Source organism: Kogia breviceps, chromosome 14 (genome assembly GCF_026419965.1).
Source record: "Kogia breviceps isolate mKogBre1 chromosome 14, mKogBre1 haplotype 1, whole genome shotgun sequence".
NCBI lineage: Eukaryota > Metazoa > Chordata > Mammalia > Artiodactyla > Physeteridae > Kogia > Kogia breviceps.
Window position 1 is genome coordinate 50,758,044 of NC_081323.1, and position 25,456 is coordinate 50,783,499.

The 25,456-nt window shown below is 52.7% G+C and overlaps 3 protein-coding genes across 4 annotated transcripts; 1 reads left to right on the top strand and 2 right to left on the bottom strand.

Moving 5' to 3' along the window:
• Nucleotides 1–6,777: 6,777 nt before the first annotated feature.
• TMEM239 (transmembrane protein 239) lies at nucleotides 6,778–17,007 on the bottom strand. Its single transcript, XM_067013934.1, has 2 exons — nucleotides 16,977–17,007; nucleotides 6,778–7,244 (listed from the first exon to the last, which is right to left on the bottom strand). The coding sequence occupies exon 2, from the start codon at nucleotides 7,228–7,230 to the stop codon at nucleotides 6,778–6,780; it is 453 nt and encodes a 150-aa protein (XP_066870035.1). The 5' UTR covers nucleotides 7,231–7,244; nucleotides 16,977–17,007.
• On the bottom strand, nucleotides 7,990–8,546 carry C14H20orf141 (chromosome 14 C20orf141 homolog). Its single transcript, XM_059037725.2, is given in 4 exon segments — nucleotides 7,990–8,168; nucleotides 8,171–8,253; nucleotides 8,312–8,405; nucleotides 8,408–8,546. Coding segments are annotated over 4 exon segments (495 nt in total).
• CPXM1 (carboxypeptidase X, M14 family member 1) lies at nucleotides 14,329–23,028 on the top strand. 2 transcript variants are annotated; one of them, XM_059037701.2, is made up of 14 exons: nucleotides 14,329–15,159; nucleotides 16,456–16,617; nucleotides 16,806–16,915; nucleotides 17,023–17,162; nucleotides 17,268–17,358; nucleotides 17,984–18,134; nucleotides 18,247–18,335; nucleotides 18,663–18,786; nucleotides 18,874–19,070; nucleotides 19,158–19,337; nucleotides 19,421–19,718; nucleotides 19,895–20,034; nucleotides 20,694–20,796; nucleotides 20,896–23,028. In XM_059037701.2, exons 1-14 carry the CDS (start codon nucleotides 14,988–14,990, stop codon nucleotides 21,132–21,134), a joined length of 2,196 nt encoding a protein of 731 aa, XP_058893684.1. In that variant the 5' UTR covers nucleotides 14,329–14,987; the 3' UTR covers nucleotides 21,135–23,028. The 2 variants fall into 2 exon arrangements, with proteins under 2 accessions (XP_058893684.1, XP_066870034.1); XM_067013933.1 differs by lacking the exon at nucleotides 18,874–19,070 and having other exon boundaries at nucleotides 14,938–15,159; nucleotides 19,258–19,337.
• Nucleotides 23,029–25,456: the final 2,428 nt, after the last annotated feature.

Here is a 25,456-nt window from a genome sequence, read left to right on the forward strand (position 1 = left end):
CTCCTCTCAGAAATCACCTCCTCTCAGAAATCACCTAAGCAAAAGTGAAAATGAGAAACAGAAACGTAAATACCATACCTGATGACCAGGAAAGAGCAGAAACTCCAAACAATGAATTAGGTGGATAGGCTGAATAATGCAGTGGAACCACTGCTTGGTACAAATCACTCTGGAAATTCTTGGGCAGCATTTACTAAAGTTGAACATTTATGTATTCTTGATTCAGCAATTTCACTTCAAGAGAAATGAGTACATCTAGACATCTACCAAAAGACTTGTGCAAGAATATTCATAGAAGTTTTTTTCATAGTAGTCAAAACTTGGAAACAAGCCAAATGTCCATCAACAGGAGAGTGGGTGCTTCCCTGGCAGCACAGTGGTTAGGAATCCACCTGCCAATGCAGGGGACATGGGTTTGAGCCCTGGTCTGGGAGGATCCCACATGCTATGGAGCAACTAGGCCCATGCGCCACAGCTGCTGACCCTGCGCTCTGGAGCCCGTGAACCACAACTGCTGAGCCCACGTGCCACAGCTGGTGAAGCCCGCGTGCCTTGAGCCTGTGCTCTGCAGCGGGGGAAGCCACCACAATGAGAAGCCTGCGCACCGCAATGAAGAGTAGCCCCTGCTCGCTGCAACTAGAGAAAGCCCATGCACAGCAATGAGGACCCAATGCAGCCAAAAACAGAAAACAAAACAAAACAGGAGAGTGGATAAATATTCGTCCCATACAATGGGATAGTAATAAAGGAGAACAAAATGCTGATAGATGCAATGACATGGATAAACCTCACAGATGTAATGTTGAAAGAAGCCAGAAACTATATTTTATGATTTTATTCTGCATGATTTCAAGAATAGGCTAATCTATGGTGATAGAAATCAGAATTGTGGTTACCTTTTGGGGGAGGTATTGATTGGGAAAAGGCATGATGGAACTACCTGGGATGATGGAAAAGTTCTATCTGGCTGGTAGTTACATGGATACACACAAAGATACACAAATATGTAAACATTTATTGAGCCAGAGACCTCCCTGGCAGTCCAGTGATTAAGACTCTGCCCTTGCAATGCAGGGGGTATGGGTTCAACGCCAGGTCAGCCTGCATGCTGTGCAGTGAGGGGGAAAAAAAATTTTTTTTTTAAATTGAGCCATACCCTCGATATTTGTGCATTTTATTCATATGTAAAATGTATGAATTATATGTCAACTAAAAGGGAACCAGTGGAGTTCCCTGGTGGCCTACTGGTTAGGATTCACTGCCATGGCCCGGTTCAATCCCTGGTCAGGAGCTGAAATCCCACAAGTGGTGCAGTTTGGCAAAAAAAAAAAAAAAAAAAAAGGCAGGATATCCAGGAGTGGTTTAACATTAAAAGACACCTAAAGGGCTTCCCTGGTGGCGCAGTGGTTGAGAGTCCGCCTGCCGATGCAGGGGACGCCGGTTCGTGCCCCGGCGCGGGAAGATCCCACATGCCGCGGAGCGGCTGGGCCCGTGAGCCATGGCCGCTGAGCCTGCGCGTCCGGAGCCTGTGCTCAGCAACGGGAGAGGCCACAGCGGTGAGAGACCCGTGTACCGAAAAAAAAAAAAAAAAAAAAGACACCTAAAAATTTAATTCACCATATAAACAGAATAAAGCAGAATAAGTAGTTCTTGTAGTAGATGAAGAAAAAAAATTTAACATTCAACATCCACTCATGATCAAAACTGCTAGCAAACTAGTAGAAAGGAATTTCCTTAACTGGATAAAGGTTAACTATCAAAACTCCACAGTAATTCTTAATGGTGGAAACTTAAAAGCAGTTCTTTTAAAATCAGGATCAAGTCCAAGTTACCTGTGAACAGCAATTCCATATACCATTGTCTGGGAATTCCAGCTTGTATAGTCAGAAGAACACAAAGGAAGAGGACCTATCCTCGTAACATCTGGCTTTTAGATGGATGTGGTATCCTTGGGTTTAGAGGGCTTCACAACTTTCATGTATGTTACAAATATTTTGCAAGTATACAGTATCACATATCAATTTTTAAAACTTTTGGTTTTAGACATTTGAAGACAGGCCAGAAAATATGATAAAAGCTACAGCTCCTAAGTTCTTTTATTTTTAAGATGGAAAATATTTGAAAGGTAATAGAAATGTTTGCTCAGCAGAAAATAACTTGTCCAAGTCGGTTGCATCCAGATCCTGACAGAACCTCACAAAAGACAGGTCTTTACCCCAGGAAGAATGGAATAATAGACTAGGGTTGGGACAGCAGTCGGAGACAGTGAAGCCGGCTAGATTGGGCCCTTCCTTCTCCGGGATTCTCATGAGCTCTACCCTCGATGCCTCTGGGTTTCAGGCTGGGGAACTCAGGCTAGAGTTTTGGGTTAAGGAGATGTTGAGGAGTCAGTGAAGCCGCCAGTGGGCCGGAGATGCTCCTTCCTGGCCCCAGGATCTACCCTCTCCGCCATTGCCTGCCCGGCCCAGGAGATACCTCTCCCCCTCCTCGTTTCCTTCCCACACCCAGACAAGCCCGACTCTTCGTAGCCAGAGCTGGAGGTCTCCGCCAGGGGAGCAAGCCATGCACTGAGTCAAGGGGCTGCGATTCCGGGGGTGGGGTGGAGGTGGGGGGAGGTGTTGATTTACGGGGGTGGCTAGCACTTTCCCTGTGTGGGTTCCCACAGACCTCTGATCCCTGGCTAGGCTAAGGATTTCTTTCCCAACGTCAGGCCCATGCCCACCCCTGTGCCTCCATGGTCAACGCGCGAGCTCGGCGCTCTCCAGCCGTCGCCCTGACCCCTCTGCCGCGCAACTGAGCCTAGAGGTCGCTCCTGGGGCAACCTCCCAGCGCAGCGCAGGACTTCTCCTCCTCCTCCTCCCGCGAGGACCCAGTCGGCCCCCTCCTCCTCTGTGGCCACGGACTCTCGGCGAGTAGAGCTGCTCCCATCGCCCGCTAGCGGGGGCGGAGCCGCCCCTTTCCCCAGCACAGAAGCGTCTGGGTGAGAGCGCCCCCTCCCGGCTTCCCAAAGCTGGTCCTGAGCGGTTCCCTGCGCGCCAAACAGCCTGCTTCCAGGGACCCTTCTTCTTCTCTCCAGGGTGGCCACTGACAACTCTAGCTCAAGTGGAGCCCCCAGCCTTATGATCCCCCCTTGACACCGCCTTCTCTGACCCTCCCGCATCCTGGCCGCTCCTACTCATTGCTCCCCGGTCCTTGGGGCAGAGGAAAGTCCTACCGGGCGCTCCTGCTCCTAGGCGCCTCCCAGGATGCGTGTATGTCGCTGTGGATCCTCTCTCTGCTTTCTCAGAGGCAAGGGCCCTCGCGGCTGACACCTCCTCCACTCCGGTTCTTTATGCTCCGCCTGATCTGATTATTTTTCTGGCCAGGCCACAAGCGTTACTGGAACCCCACCCCATCTGAGCCCGCTGCGGGGTTGGATGGGGTAGGGCCGCCAAAGAAAACTCACCCAACCTCCCAGGTCACTGAGGCCAGTGGGACAGCTTTCCCTTCTTGGCCCAAACGGAAGTGCTTAGAACTTCATTCCAGCATGTTCATTCTCCCCAGGCTTGCATTATTAAGCGTTTTAAGTCTAAATGGATGACTTTGTCTACATTTAAAGTAATTTCAGGAGTTATGTTTTTCTTTCCTCTCTGCAAGGGCCCTCACTTTATTTCCTTTTATCTGTATACTCCATCCCATTTGGCTGGCTCTAAAGTTGGCCATTCCATTCTATTTTTTGTTCTTATTTAAAAAAAAAAAGAAGAAGAAGAAGAAGAACGTGTCTGGTTTTGTTGGCATGCGTTTTAAGTTTGTGTGAAAAAAATTGCATTATTTCTCATTCAGCTTCTTTTCACTGAACGCTAGGATTTCAAGATCAATCCATATAGCTTCTACCCTTTCTAACTGCTGCCGCCTCTCCACAGTGCTCATCCACCATGTTTCACATTTTCCATCTCCTGCCACCACCAGTGAGTGCAATCATCGTACTCAGACGTATCCCCTCAATATATCCCCTCACCTGCAGCGCTTCTCACAGTGTGCACAGGTATCCCTTGGGAGTCTTGTTAAAATGTAGGTTCTGATTCATCATGCCTGGAGCGAGGCCTGAGACTCTACATTTGTAGCCAGTTTACAGGTGATGCCTATACTGCTAGCCCTGGGACCACACTTTGAGGAGCAAGGCCATTATGGACCTCTGTGAGAATTCATTTTGGGTTGCTGGGTCACAGGGTATGTGTTGATCTAAATTTTTTTTTTTTTTCGGTATGTGGGCCTCTCACTGTTGTGGCCTCTCCCGTTGTGGAGCACAGGCTCCGGAAGCACAGGCTCAGCGGCCATGGCTCACGGGCCCAGCTGCTCCGCGGCACGTGGGATCTTCCCGGACTGGGGCATGAACCCGTGTCCCCTGCATCGGCAGGAGGACTCTCAACCACTGCACCACCAGGGAAGCCCTGATCTAATTTGATAAGTATTGCCTATCTGCTCTCCAGTCTGGCTGTGCCACCCTACCCCACACCAGCAACGCAGGAGGGTAGAAGATATATATTTATGTGGGGAAGGGACGAAGGCCTTCTCCTTGCTCCTGCCAAAATCCTGCCCCCCAGCACAGTGTGTCTGGTCTGGGTCAAAACCTCCTCCCTCAATCAGAATGGCCCCAAGGCTCCGGAGTGATGTCCCTGGCTAGTAATGCACAGCCAAGTCAATGATGGGTCCAAGATTGGCATCCTGGCTTCATCTCTGACAGGAGCTTAAAGAACAGGCATTGAGAAGCCCTGGGGTCTTCAGTTAGGTTATATTTCCTCCATTGCTTTCCCTTTAGTAGCCTGTTAGGCTGGACTAGGACTCAAGCACCCTGGCCTTGCAAGCACCCTGGCCTTGCCATTGGCAAGTAGCTATCCTGTGCCTGACTTCTCATCTCTAAAATGGGATGGTAACAGCATAGCTACAGTTTGTGGTGTGAGGAGTCAGTCCAGAAACTTTGCCTCACATACCAAGTGCCCCACAGGGGCCCCAGGACAGCTGTTCTTTCCTTTGTTTTAACCAAGAGGAAAATGAAGTTCAAGAAGGCTTAGCAATTTTTACCAAAGCCATGGAGCTAGAAAGTGACAATGCTGGGATTCAAACCCAGCTTCAGCTAATACACCAGAGTCTGTGCTAACCATGAAGCTAAGCCACCTCCATGTCCTGCCTTGCCCTTGCTACCAGGTCATATTTCAGGGAGAACTGAAAGGATAAAAGAAGGACTGTGTCTGGGGCTTCAGGTGCTGATGTTGATGACCAGTGGCATGCAGAATTATGAAACTCCTCAGCGAATGGGTTTTAGCAAAAATGAACCTGGGTTCTAGGGGCTGGTCCCCAGGGCTTGAGTATTTAGATGGCAGGAAAGGGGCCTTTTGGTTGAGGGATTTAAGAGCAGGGATTTTAGGGTTATGTATATAGTGGGGTCAAGACTAGATTGGGGAGGGTCAGGGATTAGGTGGAGGTCTGGAGTGGGGTGGGGGTCAGGTGGTTGGTCTTATCTATCAAATGTCTTACCTGTAGTAACTGATCACTCACTGTTTTATTTGGAGGGTTAGCTGATGTGTGAATAGCCAGCATCCTGGGCATCAAGGGATGCCACCTTCCAAGGCCCTCCTGGTGCTGTAAGCAGCTTGTTGGGTTGGTTTTAGAAACCCGTGGGCCATGTTTTCCCCACTCACATAGCTGTGCAAGACATCTCCTGGCACCAGGCCCCAGCCCCAAGCATTTCACAATCAGAAGAGTTCAACACCTGCATATTTTGAGATTTCATGGCATACGACCTTTTACATTTTGTTCACATTCGTCCATCCTCTGTTTACCATGGTAGGGCCCCAGTTGTATCCATGACAGAACATTTCTCTGAAGGCCTAGAGAAGCTTTCTGCTCTTTAGAGTTCAATACAATATCGTACAGTTTTCTGGTCTTTTCAAAGTACTTCACACATAGGTATTGTCGCCTTTGGCTCACAACAGCTCCATGACAGGACCCACTTAATACCAAGGCTCAAAAAAACGAATTGGCCAAGGCCACACATTGCATATGTGGGTGAAATGGGACTTCTTGTTTGTTTTTCCATAGCAAACCTCAGGAGTCTTAAAGAGTAAGTGCTCTCTGGGAACCTCACTACACTGGTTGGCCCATTTCCCAGAGGTGGGGATGTGGACTGAGGCAGGAGGTAGGAAGTCTAGGGAGTGGGGACTGCTTGGGCAGAAATATCCGGAAGGTGAGTTGGCTGAGGTCCCATGAGGCTTCTGGCTAGCCCTCTCCCAGCTAAATTTCTGTCAGTGGGCCTTTTCTAGAGCCTGGGGAAGTGGAAAGAGGAGGTTGGTGGGGGGAATGGCAAATACAGAGGTACCCAAGTAGTTCTCTATGAGTCTGAAGCTGAGACAGTTGAGCAGCTGCAAGAAAAAGATGCTGCCAGCTGCTAAGGGGGCCCCAGTGGTGTCACCACATGCATGTGGGAGCTCTTGACAGCTGGGTCAAGCTCTGCCCCTGGCTAAGCCTTCTGCCCTAAAGTCTCTTCTCAAAGTCCCTGCCCCCCCCCATCCCAAGTACCTGCAGCATCAGCTTGAGGGAGGTGCCCAGAGGTCAGGCCAGTCTACCCTGCCCGTTCCAGCAACATCATGCATGCCCTGACCAGTCCCAACTAGGGACTGAAGGTCTGGGGTCTGCTGAGGCAGGAAGGCCCTGGTCCCAGCTGCCCTCCCTCTCCCCTGGACTTCAGGCCCTAGGCCAGGGCTCAACAGACACAAGCAGCAGGATGGCATTGCCCTTCTATTAGTCCAAGTCCTGAGCATGGCTTGGGTGAGACATGGAGGTGAGGAGGCCCACGAGGCTCAGCAGTGTGGAGAAAAGCAGCAGGAAGGCGGCCGTGAGAAGCAGGGTGGGGAGGGCACTGAGCGCCAGCAGCAGGACAGCCGGCAGCAGGTGGAGCCACGCCGCAGCTGCCACGGGCCACAGGGAGCTCAGCAGGAGGGAGCCGGTGGTGAAGAGTGCGCGGCACAGCATCAGCGCCAGCAGCAGGTAGAGGATCCCCTCCAGACCCCACCACACATGCTGCAGCGGTTGCCGCCAGCCTGAGGTGGCCCACCACTGGGTCCAGCTTGGGGGCACATGGCACATGCACCAGCGCACCCAGCCCTCCCGCGTGACCCAGGCCGACCAGGGCACGGCACGCTGTGGCCCCTCACCAGCCCCGATGGCATGTGTCTCCGCTCGCAGCTGCTGCATCACCGCCGGTGCACCTGGGGAGAGGGCCACGGCAGCTGCAGGAGCAGCCCTGGAGATGCCTGGGACCTCAGGGTGGGTGAGGGTGCGGGGGTCAGGAGGGTACCAGCATGAGTGTGGTGGGGCTTTGAACTGGGGCATGGGTCTTACCTCTGGGCCGAGCCACCTAGGTCATGTCGCTTCCTGCAGCGCCCAGCCAGAGTTGAGCCCCCACTCTCACTGCCCCCACCCTTCCCAAAGGAGCCCCATTGTGACCTGGGCTAGGGTGGGGTCCAGCCAAGAGAGGAAACACTGCAGGATGTGAGGCTTACCTGAGCCTCTTTCATGGACCCTCTGGGCTGGCAGGGGAGCCTGGTGAGCCCACAGATGTAGTTTCTCATGTTTTCTTGTGGAAAGACCTCTCAGGATCCCTCCCTTCCCTGCTGGCTGATATCCAGTCCCACTCCACTCTCTTGCAGTTCTTTCTCTCTGGACCCTCATTCTGTAGAACCACAGTGGAGGCCAGAATAGCGACCCCTAACCTAGAGGTTCTGAGATGGCTCCCATTCCCTGCACTGGGGTCCCTCTCCCTTATCTCACTTTTGACTGATGCCCTCGGACTCAGACCTAGGTATCTACTGTCCACATTGTGGGTAGACCTCAGAGGTCCCCCAATGTAGGTGCAGGCTGGGGGATAAAGGAGTATCCTCCCACCTTCCCAGACCAGGGTGGAGGAAAGGAGGCCTGAGGAAACAGCATGGCCAGTGTATTTCCGGAGGGCATTCAGGCCCAAGGATGGAGGCAGAAAGCCAGGGCAAGCAGGGCCAGGGGCATGCCGCGGGCTCCCAGGAGTAGCCCCAGGCCCAGGAGCGGCAGCGGCAGAGCCTCCTGGGGGCCGCGTCGTCCTCTGACCGCCACCGTGGGCAGGAGCGGAGACTCCTGCTGCCCTGGACCCTCGCCGGCCCCTGACTCTGGCCCCCTGTGAGATGTGTGTGCTGTGGCCAGGTGGGACCTGCAAGCCTGTGGAGAGAAAGGGTGACAGCTGGGCTTTGGGAGCTTGACCCCTTGCTTACCTGCCCAAACTGCCAGGCTGCTGTCCACTGACCAGTGGACAAGCAATAGCAGCGAGGCTGGGCCAGCTGTGGAAAAGACTGCCCGCATTGTCAGCCCCGGTGCCCCCAGCCCTAGGACACCGTCAGGACCTGGGCCTGGCTAGGGCCCCAGGGGGACACACACGGACCCACTGGGCTACCCAATCCCTCCCCAGCACCCATGCCCCTGGAAGGGACTGGGACAGGATAAGCAAGGGCTTCGGGCCTGGGTAAGCAGAGGCAGGTCATGGAAGGAGCTGGAGGTTACAGGAAGGACTAGGGCTGGGAGGGGGTATGGGGGGGAGGACCATGGGAGGGGGTGGGGTCCTGGCAGACACTCAAGGGTGAGCTCAGGCAGTGGGGAGCTGGGCTCCTTAGAAATCTCCCCCTTCCCACGCACCCACCCACCAAACCCTCCTCACCCCCTCCCACTTTAGTCAGCCATTCTGGTGGGTTGGGCAGCTGGAGCCTTGTGACTCACTGCCAGGTGGGGACCTGGGGTAAGGAGCAGGCTAATGCTGGCTCTGGCCTCATAAGTAGTTGGTGGCTTAGGCAGAGTTTAGCCAAAGGGAGGTCTGACTTTTGAGAGCTAAGACTAATCCTCTTGTCTTTGCTAATTCTCCGCCCCAGGGCCCTCCGGTGGGGATTTGAGTTGCCAGGAAGGCATTATAACCCCATCACCACCTGGGCAGCTTACCATGGGAGGAAGGGCTGCTTTGTCTCGCGGGTTCCCGGGGCCTGGGGCCGGGTGTCCTGGGGCAAGTCACTCAATCTGTCTGTCCCCAGCTCTCTCCCCTGAAAGTAGGGTGAGGCCTGTGGGCTCTTGTGGGGGATTTTTCAGAACTGCTGACCTGGAATGCAGAGATAGACTCTGCCAGGAAGCAACCTGAGGCTTTCTGGGGCAGGGATCCCACATGACCTACTAAATGGGGGTGGGGCAGGAAGGGGTTTAGCTGTTTGAAGCATTGTTGTTTGTGGGAGGTGTTCTGGATACTGGCATTCCAGAAATGGCACAGAGAATGTGACTGTAAGAGGGCTACAACATAGTAACCCCAAAATTGGAGGTTAAGGTTACCCTCCAAGAATGAAATTAAGGAAAATGGACATGTATGAAGGGATTGGTCACCTGGAAAAGAAACCTATCTCCACTAATAATCTGTAAATGGTTACAGAGGTTCAGTTTAGTGACTTGAGAGGCAAGAGTGGAAATGGGTCATAACTGAGAGAACTTAATCCTTGTTCACATATCATACTTTGAAGGAAAACTAATGGAGGTAGGGGTAGGGGGACAGTGACCATACAGGCCCTAGAAGAGGAGAAGACAGAGCAAGGGTCTGGCTGCATATCTGCCTCCAGGGGATTCTGTTCAAAGATTCAAGCCTGGTGACCTTGACATCTTTGGTGGTGATGAGCTCAACAGCCATAGAGCCAATGCCACCAGCCCTTGGGACCATTCATTGATTGCCTTTTTCTGAGTCTTCCCAGAGCAATAAAGCAATGCCCACAAAATTCTGAGGGAAAATGATTTACAACCTAGTAACATATCTGTCTAAACGATTATCAAGTATGAGGGTAGAATAAAGACATTTTAAGCCAAACAAGGTTTCAAAAACTTGACCTTGCATACACTCTTTCTTAGGAAGCTACTGGAGCATGTGCTTCAGAAAAATAAGGAACTAAACTAAGAAAGAAGTGAGGCTAAACACAGGAGAGTGATGATGAGAAAGACCTGGGACATCAGCTATGTTTCCAGGTAAGGAAAGCAAGCAACCCAGCCTGGAATCAAAAGATAGATGCTCCAGGAGGGATGTCTCCAGAAGAAAATGAAACTGATTATCTGCTGTTTTTGTTTGTTTGTTTTTAAATTTATTTATTTTTGGCTGCATTGGGTCTTCGTTGCTGTATGAGGACTTCTCATTGCCGTGGCTTCTCCTGTTGCAGAGCACAGGTTCTAGGCATGCGGGCTTCAGTAGTTGTGGCACATGGGCTCAGCTACTCTGCAGCATGTGGGATCCTCCTAGACCAGAGCTTGAACCCGTGTCCCCTGCATTGGCAGGCAGATTCTTAACCACTGCGCCACCAGGGAAGTCCCTATCTGCTGTTTTTAGACATATGCAAAATGTTTAGTTCTGTTGGAAACTTTGGGATTGAATTAGCAACTAGTGCCTTGAAAACCAAGCAAATGATAAAACAAAGTAATTGCTAACTCCAGGGAACAAAAAAGTTGAACAATAATCTTTACATGGTCATAATATAAGCACTGAATATTGACTCCAGCGATTTAGTTCTTTTGGTAGGATGGCAGGAGGAAACGTGTATGTGTATTTTGGTGTATGTTTTGGGGAGGGGTGGTAGGAAAGCTAAATCCTTAATTCCATAGCAGGAAATCCACAGATAACATCTAAACATAAAAATCCAAGAGATAGCAATAGAAGCATAAAGGTAAATACAAGAAGGAATAACAAACAGAACTAAAAGTGGTTGACTTGAGAATAGAGAAGCATAGAGAAGAATCTTCTGTTACAGACCTATATGTGATTTACCTTTAATATTATATTCTGCATGGACTTCCCTGATGGTCCAGTGGGTAAGACTCCACGCTCCCAATGCAGGGGGCCCAGGTTCGATCCCTGGTTGGGGAACTAGATCCTGCATGCATGCCATAACTAAGACTCCGCATGCTGCAACTAAGAAGTCTGCATGCCGCAACTGAAGATCCTGCATGCCTCAACTAAGACCTGGTGCAGCCAAAATAAATAAATAAATATATTTTTTATAAAGGTCTTAAAAATTATATTCTGTAGTATTTCGATTAAAATGATTTCATTTAAAACAAGCAAATCAATATAGGGTCCTTTGGTGGAGATCAGCAATATACCCTCCCAGGATGAATGAAATACCAATTTCCTAATGTTACGTGGATGTCCTCTTATGGCTTGAGATAAAATTTCCAGTTACAGCATCAAACACCATCAAACTCAGAAAGCTGTGAATCTCATGCATTTTAGTTCTTTTTTTTTTTTTTTTTTTTTTTGCAGTACGCGGGCCTCTCTCACTGTTGTGGCCTCTCCTGTTGTGGAGCACAGGCTCCGGACGCACAGGCTCAGCGGCCATGGCTCATGGGCCCAGCCGCTCCGCGGCATGTGGGATCTTCCTGGACCGGGGCACGAACCTGTGTCCCCTGCATCGGCAGGTGGATTCTCAACCACTGCACCACCAGGGAAGCCCTCTCATGCATTTTAGATGGAGTTGCTCTAAACCTCCATCTAGTGCTTCTCAGCCCACTGAATCTCCTGGGGTTGAATTCTCTGGGGATCTTTTAAAAATGCAGATTCTGATATAGTAGGTCTCTTCAGGGATTCTGCATTTCTAACAAGCTCCCAGGGGATGCTGATGCTCAGCCACACTTTGAGGAGTAAGGCTCTAGAAGACATTGATGTACAAGAGATACCTGGGGGAGGTAGTGGTGAGGGGAGACGGGCACATGGGGAGATGCATCTAGGTGCCACAGGAGTCCCCATCAAAGCTCACCTGCATCATAGGGAGAGCACTTAGTGGGGAGTGAGTACCCGGGACAGGAGATTAGGAGGCACAGAGAGGCAGCAGATTTGCCTGCTTCTCAATTTGTACGGCCAGACACATACCCTCCTCTCTTCTCTTGATAACGTTTTATTCCATCTATGTATATGGGAGCAAGAGGACTGTGTTAAACTGTTTCCCTACCTTTAATTCATCTGGTAGTGGCCCCCAGGAACCACATATTATCTCACTTCACAGCAACCCAAAGAGGAAGATATTATTGTTCCCATTTTACAGATGAGAAAACTGAGGCTCAGAGAGGTAAAATTACTGTCCAAGGATACGCAAACAAAATGAACAGCAGAAGTGGGATGTGACATTAAGCCTGTGTGGCACCAAAGTCATCTATCGTCTACGCCTCCAGCCACCTGACCACACTGGGGAGCAGCCAGGAGAGTCCCAGACCATCCCTTAAGCCAGAATCCCTTTGGGGCAGGTATCTCCACCCAGTCCAGCTCAGTCTTGCTCATTTGTGCTTTGCAACATATCCTTGCTCTCGTGAGGCCACGAAAAAGCCTCCACCTGGCTCCCAGGGCTAGAGATCTGGCTGTGCAAGTACCTGCACCCTGGAAGCCGCCACCTCTAGACCCTGCTTCCGGACTTGCTGCCTTTGCAGCTCTAGGCAACCAAATGGCAAGGGCCAAAGGCAGCAGCTGAGCAGGGAGAACAAAAGGGATGAACAAGTTAGAAGGGGCATGAGAAGGTGGGAGATTGGTGGGAGATGCCCAGCATGCCCCGTCCCACCAGTCTCTTTGGGGGCAGGTCTCCCAGTTCATTGCCCGCCAACTCTTCTCCTGTAAAACCTGGCGCTGTTGAGGAGGCCAGCTTCCCTCCAGCCCTGCTGGGTCCCCTCTAACCTTGAACATATTATACACATACTTTTTGAGCACTGACTAGAGACCAAGCACTGTTCTAGGCCCTTAGGTACAGCTGTGAACATTTGGGTGCAAAAGGCTCTTGTGGGGTTGCTTACCTTCTGCTGGGTGGGAGTGGGGACCCAGACAGAGAACACATAATAAATAACACAAGATATATTCAGAGAGGGTGGAGTGCCTTGAATCAATAACAAAACAGAGTGAGAGGATATAGTACGTGTGGAGGCTGGAGTTTACTTTTGTCAGAATGGTCAGGGAAGTAAGCAACATTGAAAGGCCATCTGAGTGATAGGATGCAAACTTGGTGAACCAGTGCAAAGGCCCTGAGGCTGAATGGGGCTGGTGCACTGGAGGAACAGCTAGAATGCCTGTGTGGCTGGAGTGATATGAGCCAGGGGGCAAACACAGGGAGATGAGGTGGGAAAGGTGTGGGTGGGGAAGAACATTTTCAGGAATAGCCTGGAAGGTGAGCCCACTAGGACAATTTGGCTGTGGTGTCGGGCAGGGCTTGGAGGAGGTGGGAGCCTCAGGAGGCTGACCTGTCCTAGCCAGGTTCTGCCCCGACCCTCTTGCACCACTCTGTGAAACTTGGATGAGGGGGGGGCCAGGGAAGTGGGCAGACTGGGTTTTGGCGGGAGGTAGAGCAGTCCTCAGGAGTTTACAGACCCGCTTCTAGCTCCACAGAGCCTCTCCCTGCCTCCCACCTCTGCGAAGCCTGGGGCCGCAGTACCGTCTTTCTGCCGCTGACTCGGCCCGGCGCTTCAGGGACCCTCCGCTTCGGCACGCCTTCCTTGAATTTTTCTAGATCCTCCTCTGGTGACTGGGACCCGGCAGTGGTGTCCAGGCGGGCGCTCTACGGCGGGAGCAGGACCCGCGGGGGCCCTGTCCCAGTTACTCCCTTTCGGGGGTTCTCTACCCAGAGCGCATGGGGTGGACCAAATGCCTTGAGGAGTTCCGGGACTCGGGTCTATGAGATCGTTCTTACTGGGGGTGGGTCTCAGTTCCAGGAGCGCATATTTCTTTCGAGAAATCCGGTGCTGACACGCTGATTTAGGGTAATTCAAATTGTTCATATGGGCAGTGACCTTACAGAAAATATTTGCTCAGGGGCCCCGCGCACTCCAGAGGATTCCCGGCCACCTCTGGGCATCTCTTCTTACTTGGGGATGACAGTGTCTCCCTGGCGGGATCCTTGCAAGGGCAAAGCACCGGCCAGAGGCGCACAGTGCACGAATGCCTTCCTTCTGGGAAGGCGACCCTGGCGTGGGGGAGCCAAAGGGGACCTCGGAGGGGGATGGGGAGGGTCCTGCGCTCTGGAATCTCGGGGTCGGAGGTGGTCCCGAAGACACAGACCCAGGGCTGCCGGCTCCCAGAGAGTGAGGCGGGGGAGGGCAGGACATGCATCAGCCTCGCCCTCCACCCCCTGCCCCAGCCCGCTGGGTATAGGCTCGGACGCCTCTACTCGGGTTATGTAACCCCGGAACGTGGCAGCCGGGTGAGCAAAGGAGGGGAGGCTGGGGAAAGGAAGAGAGAGGAGAGGCGGGGCGCCGCGGTGGGGGGGTGGGACGCACCGCCTCTAGCTGGGCTCCTTGGGTGTCCTTCAGAAGGATTCCTGGAGAGCCAGCCCTCCCCCACCCCGTACCCCAGCCGCCGCCTCAGTTTCCTCTCACCCTTCTTTCCGTCCCACCCGTCCTGGCAGGGGGTTCTGACTGGATAGATTTCCCTCTCGGGTTGTAGTTTCCTCCCCAAAGTTCTCTTACCTAGGCTAAGTCAGTTAGCCGCCCTGAGCCTCAGTTTACCAGTTTGTACGATGAGATTTGTCTGAGAGGCCACGGGTAAAGCGCCTGGCACGAGGCATGGTACACAGTAAGTGCCCACTGTGGGACGGGCGCACAGGATCGCGTGGAATCCAGGGTGCAGGGTCTTTGCCGAGAGAGGCGGGTGAGTTAGGTGCGGGGTCTGGAGCGCGGGGCAGAGAGGGAGGGGGAGGGTCGCCGGGTGCGGAGACCCTGGGCTGCAGCCCTGGCTCCTTCCCGCCCCTTCCTTCCTCTCCCCTCCCCTGCCCACTCCTCGGCTCCAGGGTCCGAGGCCAACTAGCGGGCTGTGGGCGTGTCGAAGGCCTCAGGGGGCGTGCGGCGGAGGCAGGAAGGGGCGGGGGGCTCCCGAGCCCCAGCAGGAAGAGGCGAACCCACCGGCCATCGCGGGCCCAGCGCGTGTCCTCGCTTTGGACTCCGCCATGTGGGGTCTCCTGCTCGCCTTGGCCACCTTCGCGCCTGCCGTCGGGGTGAGTCTCGGGGCGTCCGGCGCCTCGGTGATGGGCCTGGCGTCGCCCGCGACCACCGAGGCCCCGGTCTCGACCCCGGCCTCGCGTAGCGGCCAGGCAGAGCTGTCCGCAGGGAGCGAGAACGGTGAGCTCCCGACCCACGGCCCGCTTCTTCCGCGGGCCGGTTGTCCCACTCCTCCTCCCCCCGTGTGGCGACCCTCCCCAGCACGCGCACACACACCCCACACACGCCACACTCCGTGCCCAGCGCCTGTGTGGCGACCCTTCCCCATGCACACACACTCCCTGCCCAGAACAATGGCCGCTGAGTCAGCAGCCCCAGTTCCCTGACAAACCAAGTCAGCAGTCCTGGGACAGGAGCCAGTTGGATGCTGCCTTTTCCAGCCTCAAACTTTCCCTTTTCACAGATGAGGAAACTGAGGCCAGAGCCAGGAGGAGGGGAGAAAGAGGTGCAGACAAAGGAGGAGGGTGCAGAGCAAGACTGTGGGAAAGAGCTTGAGGGCAGGGGCTGGAAGGAAAGAACCAAGGAAGGGAGGAAGAGCTCTCTGCCAGGAGGAACGCGGCACTGCCTGGGGAAGGGAGGGGGAGGGCTGCCTGACTTACCACCTTTTCAGATATGGGAGTAAGAGAGGAGGAAAGCAAGGGGATTGGCAGCCAAGGAGGGTTTCTTGGGAGAGGCAAGTGGAACTGGTCCTGAAGGGTATCTTTGAATTAGGAAAAGCTGAAGAGAAGGGCAGCCAAGAAGGAAACAGTCTGTGCAAAGGCACAGGGCACCTAACACAAAAAAGTATAGCATGTTCTAGGGGCATCTGTGGAGCTAGGCTGGGTGGGGAACTAGTGGCACCTGCCCTGTGCAATGAATGCTTTGTACTGAAGGGCAGGCAGGGCAGGGGTGCAGCTCTGGAAAGCCTGAGCATCCGGGCAGACATGGATTTGAGGACAGGGCATCTCAGCTCAGACGGTAAACATAATGATGGTGGTGGTACAGAGGCTTTGGGGCATAAGACCGAGTCTGGAGCTAAGGAAGGCTCCTTGAAGTGTATCTGGGCTGAGATGCAAAGGAAGAATGGGAATTAGGCAATAAAATCAAAGATGGTGGACGACAGGGGAGGGGACAGCCGGGCAAAGAAGGAGTTAAAGAACCAAATTCAGCTCTTTGAAGTAAGCAGATAGTTCCTAGTGGCAATGTAGCTCTCTATTGGTGAGGGCCAAGCCATCAGAGGGGAGAAGGAATCAAGGAAGTGGCTGGAGAGGTAGGTTAGGGGTCAGCCTGCGGGCCTTCAAGTCCATGCCAAGGTTCTTGGATATGTGTGGTGGGGCCTGTTGTGGACTTGCAGGCTTTCTTGGGCTGGCAGACCTCTCCATCTGGGGTTTCGTGTCATCCTTTCCTTCCCTGGTGCTCTGCCTCCTTGGTCCCCAGGGACCTCAGAACAGCATGTCCGGATTCGAGTCATCAAGAAGAAAAGGATCATCCTGAAGAAGCGAAAGAAGCTAATTACCCCCAGACCCCCAGTGACTGCCAGGGCTTCAGTGACCACCAGCCCTGCAAGGACCTTTGACCTCCCCGAGAAGCAAGAACCAGGTACCACCGTTCCAGGGGCCCTGCCCAGACTTGCAGTCTCTGGGGGCACAAACTAATGTAGCTCTTGGTCTCCTGGGCATAGACATTTCCCCAGCCTGTCCAACACACTGGCAAGATTAGACTCAGCTTCCTACGTGCCCTGACCACTCTTTCTGTGGTCCTATTTTACTGCTCTGTCCCTGTCCCAGACTGTCCCCCTTTGGGCCTGGAGTCCCTGCGAGTTTCAGATAACCAGCTCGATGCATCTAGCAGCCAGTCCTTCGGTCTTGGACCACACCGAGGACGGCTCAACATCCAGGTCAGCAAGGCAACCCCTAGGACCTACTTACTTGCCCCTCCCACCTTCGGTTAAGACTTACCCCATACTGCCTGCCTGGTTCTGATGACTATGTCCTGTGCCCACAGTCAGGCCTGGAGGATGGTGATCTTTTTGATGGGGCCTGGTGTGCCGAGGAGCAGGATGCCGAGCCATGGCTTCAGGTGGATGCTAGGCACCCCACCCGCTTCTCAGGCATTATCACACAGGGCAGGAACTCCATCTGGAGGTGAGGCAGAATATCTCCAGATCAGGGAAGTCATGGGCAGACTCAGGAGGACTGGGGTGGAAGTCCTGGGAGCCACCCATGATCCCTACCCATCTTTCCTGCCAGGTATGACTGGGTCACATCATACAAGGTCCAGTTCAGCAATGACAGTCTTACCTGGTGGGGGAGTAAGAATCGCAGCAGTGGGATGGACGCGGTGAGAGATTCCATGGTGGCTGGGGCCCTCTATGCTGGGAGTTGGGCTCCTGGCCCACTGTAGGGTGCTGGGCTGGGCTGGGGCTCCTCTGAGGACAAGGAACAGGTGTCCGCTTGGGCATCCCAGGAGAAAGGGGGTTGTTGTCAGGATGGGTGGCACCCGGCAGACAGCCTTGGGAGGCCGGCTGCTTTGGATCATGCCTGTATCCTCCCCAAATACTTCCTCCATGCCACAACCTCCTGCTGGAACACCCTTTCTGGTGATGGGCCCCTGGTCCTTGCATCACTTCTCACCTCCTCATAGCTCTGGCTTCCTCATCTCAATGCCCCCTTTTTACCCCAGGCTACAGTGTGGGGGTCCTGGCCACTTCCAGGATTGGCTGCTCCTGAGTCACATGGCCATTTGGCCTAATGAGCTGTGACCAAAACGGAAAGCGTGGCTGCCTGGGGCTGCCTGCTGGCAAAGGCTGTGGGCAGTGGTCTGTGTTTGTCACAGTGGGCAAGTCTCCAGCTGAGCCTACCGGCTTGGATTTTTCAGTGAGCTCAGCGGCCTGAGCTCCTTCCCTGGGCCTTCCGCCAGGCTGCTGGGGTTCAAGCCACCCTTACAAAGGACTTGATGCCCCCAGGTATTTCCTGCCAATTCAGACCCAGAGACACCAGTGCTGAACCTCCTGCCTGAGCCGCAGGTGGCCCGTTTCATTCGCCTGCTGCCCCAGACCTGGCTCCAGGGAGGTGCATCCTGCCTCCGGGCAGAGATCCTGGCCTGCCCAGTCTCAGGTGGGCTGTAAGACAAGGGTTGGATGGGCTGGGCTGTAAGACAAGGGTTGGATGGGCAAGGCGCACCCTCCACTGGGAACTCCCCCTTTATTGGGAACTCATCCTCTACCAGATCCTAATGGTCTATTCCCTGAGGTCCCTGTGCTGGGATCCTCTGACACACTGGACTTCCGGCATCATGATTATAAAGCCATGAGGAAGGTAACCCTTATGTCCCAGGAGGGAGGATCTGCCCATTTCAGGTCCCCCGCCTACCAGGGCATAACTGGCTATGATTGCCCTCATGTCCTCCCTCATCTCACGCTCCTGTTGACCCCTAAACTGCCCCGATTTCCCTTGTTACGGCGCCTCCCTTATTCTGACCCTTCCTTCTGATCTGCTGCTGCCCACTCCTGTACCATGCCGTGGTGTCCCCATCTGTATGGGCCACCACAAGTTTTTGAAGTCCTTCCGTGGCCACATGTGGTCTGACCCCTGGGTCTGATCCTCCCATGCCCTGCACCATGGGAGATGCACTCCGCCCCCCAGCTAATGAAGCAGGTGAACGAGCAATGCCCCAACATCACCCGCGTCTACAGCATCGGGAAGAGCCACCAGGGCCTGAAGCTGTATGTGATGGAAATGTCGGACCAGCCTGGGGAGCATGAGCTGGGTACTGGCAGGTGGGGTGGGAGAGGTGGGCGCAGCGGCGGGGAGGGGCAGGGGCATGAGCCAGTTGCGATCACCTGTGTGCTCCCAGGAGAGCCTGAGGTGCGCTACGTGGCCGGCATGCACGGGAATGAGGCCCTGGGGCGGGAGTTGCTCCTGCTTCTAATGCAGTTCCTGTGCCGTGAGTTCCTGAGAGGGGACCCGCGGGTGACCCGGCTGCTTGCCGAGACGCGCATTCATCTGCTGCCCTCCATGAACCCTGACGGCTATGAGACTGCCTTCCGCCGGGTAGGCCACTTGGCCCGAGCGCCAGCCTACTCCTTCTGTCGTGGTGCCAGGAGCCTGCTTGGCTTGAACAAATCTCATCCCTGGCAGGGCTCGGAGCTGGTGGGCTGGGCAGAGGGCCGCTGGAACCATCAGGGCATTGACCTTAACCATAATTTTGCTGACCTCAACACACCACTGTGGGAAGCAGAGGATGATGGGCTGGTGCCTGACACTGTCCCCAACCATCACCTGCCACTGCCGACTTACTACACCCTGCCCAATGCCACTGTGAGTATTCTAGGGACAGTGGTGGAGGGCCACCCTAGGAGCCTTTGTCTCTGTCTCCCACCCCCTGACCTGCCCTTGTCCAGGTGGCTCCTGAAACGCGGGCAGTGATCAAGTGGATGGAGCGGATCCCTTTTGTGCTAAGTGCCAACCTCCACGGGGGTGAGCTCGTGGTGTCCTACCCCTTCGACATGACTCGGACTCCGTGGGCTGCCCGTGAACTCACACCCACCCCAGATGAGGCAGTGTTTCGCTGGCTCAGCACTGTCTATGCTGGCACTAATTGGGCAATGCAGGACCCAGATCGCCGACCCTGCCACAGCCAGGACTTCTCCTTGTATGGCAACATCATCAACGGGGCTGACTGGCACACAGTTCCTGGGAGTATGTGCCCAAGGGTGGGGTTAGCTCCGTCCCCATAACTCTGCCCAGTAAGACAGTCTGCTCTCACATAACCACTGGTGTCAGCTGTCACCAGGAAGTGTCTCCCAGAGGAGGGCACCAGGAGGGCAGGGGTCCCATCCCGCCCCTTTAGGCTCCAGTGTCTTCGGTACCCCTAGGCATGAATGACTTCAGCTACCTACACACCAACTGCTTTGAAGTCACTGTGGAGCTGTCCTGTGACAAGTTCCCTCACGAGAACGAGCTGCCCCAGGAGTGGGCGAACAACAAAGATGCCCTTCTCACCTACCTGGAACAGGTCGGACCTGAATCCCCCCTGTGCCCAGCCTGCCCTAGTCACTCCTGACTGGTCTCTTCTCCATGTTGATGCAGCTCCCAATAGGCAGCTGAGCCTAAGGTCAGGCTGAGCATTCTGACTCACAGGTGCCATGGGTCGCACTCACTCAGCATCAGATTGACTTGGAGGGATACAGGACAGGAATCACAGTTTGCCAGGGGGGTGGCGTAAGATATTGTTAGCGGGTGGGAATAGACCTGACAGCAGTCCAGGCAATTGTCCATAGAGCTGACCCAGAGCTGTTCTCAGAAAAGAGTCAGATTTTGCAAGTGCAGGAAATGCCCTGGCATAGACACTTCACTTTTCACAGAACTCATGTCCCTTGGAATGACTCCATAAGTATAGTTTCCAAGAGTTCTAAAACGCAAGGCCAATAACAAAGAGTCACTGAACTCGGGAAAGCCCATAGATATGCCCTCCTGCCAGACGTTTATATAGTTCTCCCAATCCAGATGCAGATTTGTCAATCAGGAGATATTTTCACCAGAGTATTGTCACGTAGGAACAGAGTAGACGCACCACCTCTATCAAATTTGTGGGGAACAGAGCCAGAAAATGAACTGAAGGCCACATTTTCATACAGAAGGAAGGACGGGATTTGATAACCTTTTCCCATACAGGTGCGCATGGGCATTGCCGGAGTTGTGAGGGACAAGGACACGGAGATTGGGATTGCTGACGCTGTCATTGCCGTGGATGGGATTAACCATGATGTAACAACAGGTGGGTGTGTGGGGGAGGGGATGGGGGGAGGTGTGGGAGGCTTTAGCCGGGTCAGAAGCTGAGGACCACTGGACCCTGATCTCGCCTTTCACTCCTCAGCATGGGGCGGGGATTATTGGCGCCTGCTGACCCCAGGGGACTATGTGGTGACTGCCAGTGCTGAGGGCTACCACGCAGCGACTCGGAACTGTCGGGTCACCTTTGAAGAGGGCCCGGTGCCCTGCAATTTCCACCTCACCAAGACTCCCAAACAGAGACTTCGAGAGCTGCTGGCAGCTGGGGCCAAGGTGCCCCCGGACCTTCGGAGGCGGCTGGAGCGGCTGAGGGGACAGAATTAACATCTCTAGCCGAAGAGCCCCAGAGCCTTGGTCAGGCTGGACCTGTCCAGAACTGAAGGAGGGGGCGCGGAGAGTTGGGAGGGAGGGACAAAGCAGGGGGAAAGGTGCTCAGGCTCATTAAAGCTGTTTGGCACCTCAGCCAATCTTCCTGTGGTCTCTATGTCCCAGGTCCTCCACCTGGGCCAGGCCTCAGCTTCCCCGATCCTATTCTGCACACACTTGCATACTCTTTTCTAGAAAAGTTGTGTGGAAAGAGGATCCCACCTGGGTTCTTCTGAATCAGGGCTTGGCAGAGCAAGTCTTCAACCCATCAGCTTTTGCGGCAGACATGACTTGGTGCTGTTAAACATTCTGTAAGCGCCTGTTTAGTGCCAAGCATGCAAGGAGTCAAGGATAAACAGTGCCCATCAACCTCGGGCTCCCAGTCAAGAGGGGACAGGCGTGCCAAGGTGGAGGAGGCTGGCTGCTGTGGGAGCAGAGACCGGGGAGGTGTACGCATGGGAGTGAAGTACAGCACTGTGTGTCAGTCAGGATGCAATAGAGGTGATGGTTCTCGAAGTTCAGGTGGGAGGCGGGTATGGTGTTGGGGCATGGACAGGGACAGCTCCAAGGAGAAAACCAGAGGTGGAACAGCCGAGAGCATTTGGGTTTGCTTCACCAGCCATTTTGGAGAGTGTTGGTAAATGACAGCATTCGATTCGTTTCTTTCAGACTGAAGGGGAAGTTATGTGTCGGTCAGTACCTTGCCAGGAAAATAACCCACTCTAGGTATTTCAAGAAGAGGGGAATTTAATGCTGGACATTGGGTATAAAGGTGTTGGAAGAGCTGGATGAGAAAAAGGAAGAAGGGAGTTTTACTTAGAAATCAGGAAGCTGGGCTTCCCTGGTGGCGCAGTGGTTGAGAGTCTGCCGGCCGATGCAGGGGACACGGGTTCATGCTCCGGTCTGGGAAGATCCCACATGCCGCGGAGCGGCTGGTCCCGTGAGCCATGGCCGCTGAGCCTGCGCGTCCGGAGCCTGTGCTCCGCAACGGGAGAGGCCACGACGGTGAGAGGCCTGCGTACAAAAAAAAAACCCCAAGAAATCAGGAAGCTGATAACACCCTTGGTTTGGGTTTTTTGTTTGTTAGGTTTTTTTGCCTGTGTTGGGTCTTTGTTGCTGTGCACGGGCTTTCTCTAGTTGTGGCGAGTGGGGGCTACTCTTGAGGTGCACGGGCTTCTCAGTGCGGTGGCATCTCTTGTTGCGGAGCACAGGCTCTAGGCGTGCGGGCTTCAGTAGTTGTGGCGCACAGGCTTAGTTGCTCTGCGGCATGTGGGATCTTCCTGGACCAGAGCTCAAACCCATGTCCGCTGCATTGGCAGGTGGCTTCTTAACCACTGCGCCACAAGGGAAATCCTGGTCTGGTGTTTATAAGCCTGATGTTGGTGCTGGTGTTTATAAGCCTGATGTTGTGCTGGTGGCCACAATCAGCTGTGGCCACCAGTAGCCAGCTGTGATCACTTGTGGTCGCCTGCTGTGGCTGGAGTCAGAAAGATTTCTCCCTTCCACTTTCTAATCTCCAACCTATGAAGTCCACTGGCAAAATCTAACTGTAACCTAGTTTGCAAAGAAGTCCACAAAATGTAGTTACCAGGCACCTTAAGCCCCCTGCAATTCAGAGGAGAGCTTGCAAGGGCAGGAATGTGGCAGATACTAACAGGCAAACTATGGCACAAAGACATCCATGTAGCCTGTTATGTAAGCTTTGCCTAGTGCTGGGCTGTTGTATTGTCTCTGTCTCTGCCTGTCTCTCATTTTCAATCTCAGATCACCATGAGGGATTTAGTACCACATCTCCCATCTCCCTGCCCCTTTTCTCCCCACCTCCCATGCTTCTTATACAGTATAACTTTTTACAAAAAAAAAAAAATTTGTTAATCGAAGTTTAATATATGTAATCAAAAGTACACATAAGTGCACAGCTTATTGGCACAGTAAATTAGAAGACATGACTCAACTGTAATTACAACAAACTCCAAGTGTAAAGATACAGGCACCTTGAAAGTAAAAGGATAAAAAAAGATGTATCATGCAAACATTAATTAAAGGAAAGCAGGAGTGGCTATCTTAATATCAGATAAAGTTGACTGCAGGGCAAGTAAAATTACCAGAGACAGAAAGACATTATATAATGATATAACTGAACACAGCCAGCCTTGTCTGCTGGAAGTTTCCAGTGAATCTTTCCCTTCTCTCTTAGGTATCCTAGAAACAGCTAGTTCAGCATAACTGAAATGACATGTGAACTCAAGCTCAGAATTTCCCCCATTTGTAGTAAGACATTTCCCTGGCCAGAAAACTCCCTCTGTTACATAGTTGTCAAGGGATTCCAAGGTTCCTTCTACTTTCCTCGTAAATATGCAAAGTGGCATGAAAACGGGGCCCCTCTCCTGCTCTTTTAACAGCGGGATCAGCCCTTCCTGGCCTAGCAAGCCATCTTTTGGATAATGGGACTTTGAGGCATTATATGCATGATCCCAGCTCTTTGCTGAGAAGTTCCCTCCAATAAACCCTTATTTATGTCTGTACCATGTGTCATTAGAGGTGTTTGTGTTATGCTTGACATATATGACAAGATGAAGAACACTCAGCATAATCTAGTAAAACTGAAGGCACGCATGCCCCTATTCCTGGGTATACAATATATACTATAGGGAAATCCTTGCACATGTACAAAAAGATACATGAATGCATATAGCAGCTTTAGTTACAATAGACTCAAATTGGAATCAACTGCAAAATCCATCAAGAGTAGACTGGAGGGCTTCCCTGGTGCCGCAGTGGTTGAGAGTCTGCCTGCCGATGCAGGGGACACGGGTTCGTGCCCCGGTCCGGGAAGATCCCACATGCCGCGGAGCGGCTGGGCCCGTGAGCCATGGCCACTGAGCCTGCGCGTCTGGAGCCTGTGCTCCGCAACGGGAGAGGCCACAACAGTGAGAGAGGCCCGCGTACCACAAAACAAACAAACAAACAAATAACAACAAAAAAATTGGGGTGGTTTTCTTATTTTTGAGTTTTGAGAGTTGGATATAAGTCCTTTGTCTGATAAGTGACTTGCGAATATTTTCTCCAATTTCTTGCTTATCTTTTAATTCTCTTGCTAGTGTTCTTTGCAGAGAAGTTTTAAATTTTAAAAAGTTTAGTTTATCAATTTTTTCTTTCTTTTTTTTTTTTTTTTTTTCAGTATGCGGGCCTCTCACTGTTGTGGCCACTCCCGTTGTGGAGCACAGGCTCTGGATGCGCAGGCTCAGCGGCCATGGCTCACGGGCCTAGCCGCTCTGCGGCATGTGGGATCTTCCCAGACTGGGGCACGAACCCGTGTCCCCTGCGTCAGCAGGTGGACTCTCAACCACTGCGCCACCAGGGAAGCCCGATTTTTTCTTTTATAGATGGTACTTTTGTGTGCTGAGAATTCTTTGACTGACCCAAAATCATGAAGCTATTTTTCCTATATTTTCTTCTGAGAGTTTTATAGTTTTACATATTACATTTAGGTTTATGATCCCTTTGAGTTAATTTTTATATATGTGAGATATAAATTGAGGTGTTTTTTATCTTTTAAAATTTTTGGCTGTGTTGGGTCTTCATTGCAGTGCATGGGCTTCAGTGGTTGCAGCACACGGGCTCAGTAGTTGTGGCACATGGGCCCTAGAGTGCACAGTCTTCAGTAGTTGTGGCTCGAGGGCTCTAGAGAGCAGGCTCAGTAGTTGTGGCGCACGGATTTAGTTGCTCTGAGGCATGTGGAGTCTTCCCAGACCAGGGAGCGAACCCGTGTTCCCTGCACTGGCAGGCAGACTCAACCACTGCGCCACCAGGGAAGTCCTTGTTTGTTTTTTGCATATGGAGGTCCAGTTTTTTACAGCACCTTTTGGTGAAAAGACTGTTCTTTCTCCATTGAAATGCCTTTATACCTTTGTTAAAAATCTGTTGACTGTATTGATATGGATCTACTTCTGGAATTTTTAGTCCGTTGCATTGGTATGCATCTATTCTTTCACCAATACCACACTGTCTTGACTACTGTAGTTTTATGATACATTTGACAATTGGGTAGTATGCACATGCAAAAGAATGAAGTTGGACTCTTACCTTATGTCATATACAAAAATTAACTCAAAATGGATCAAAAATCTAAACTTAAGAGTTAAAACTATAAAACTCCTAGAAGAAAAAGGGGAAATCTTCATGACATTCGGTTTGTCAATATTTCTTGGATATGACATCAAAAGCACAGGCAACAAGATAAAAACTAGATAAATTAGACTTCATAAAAGTTAAAAACT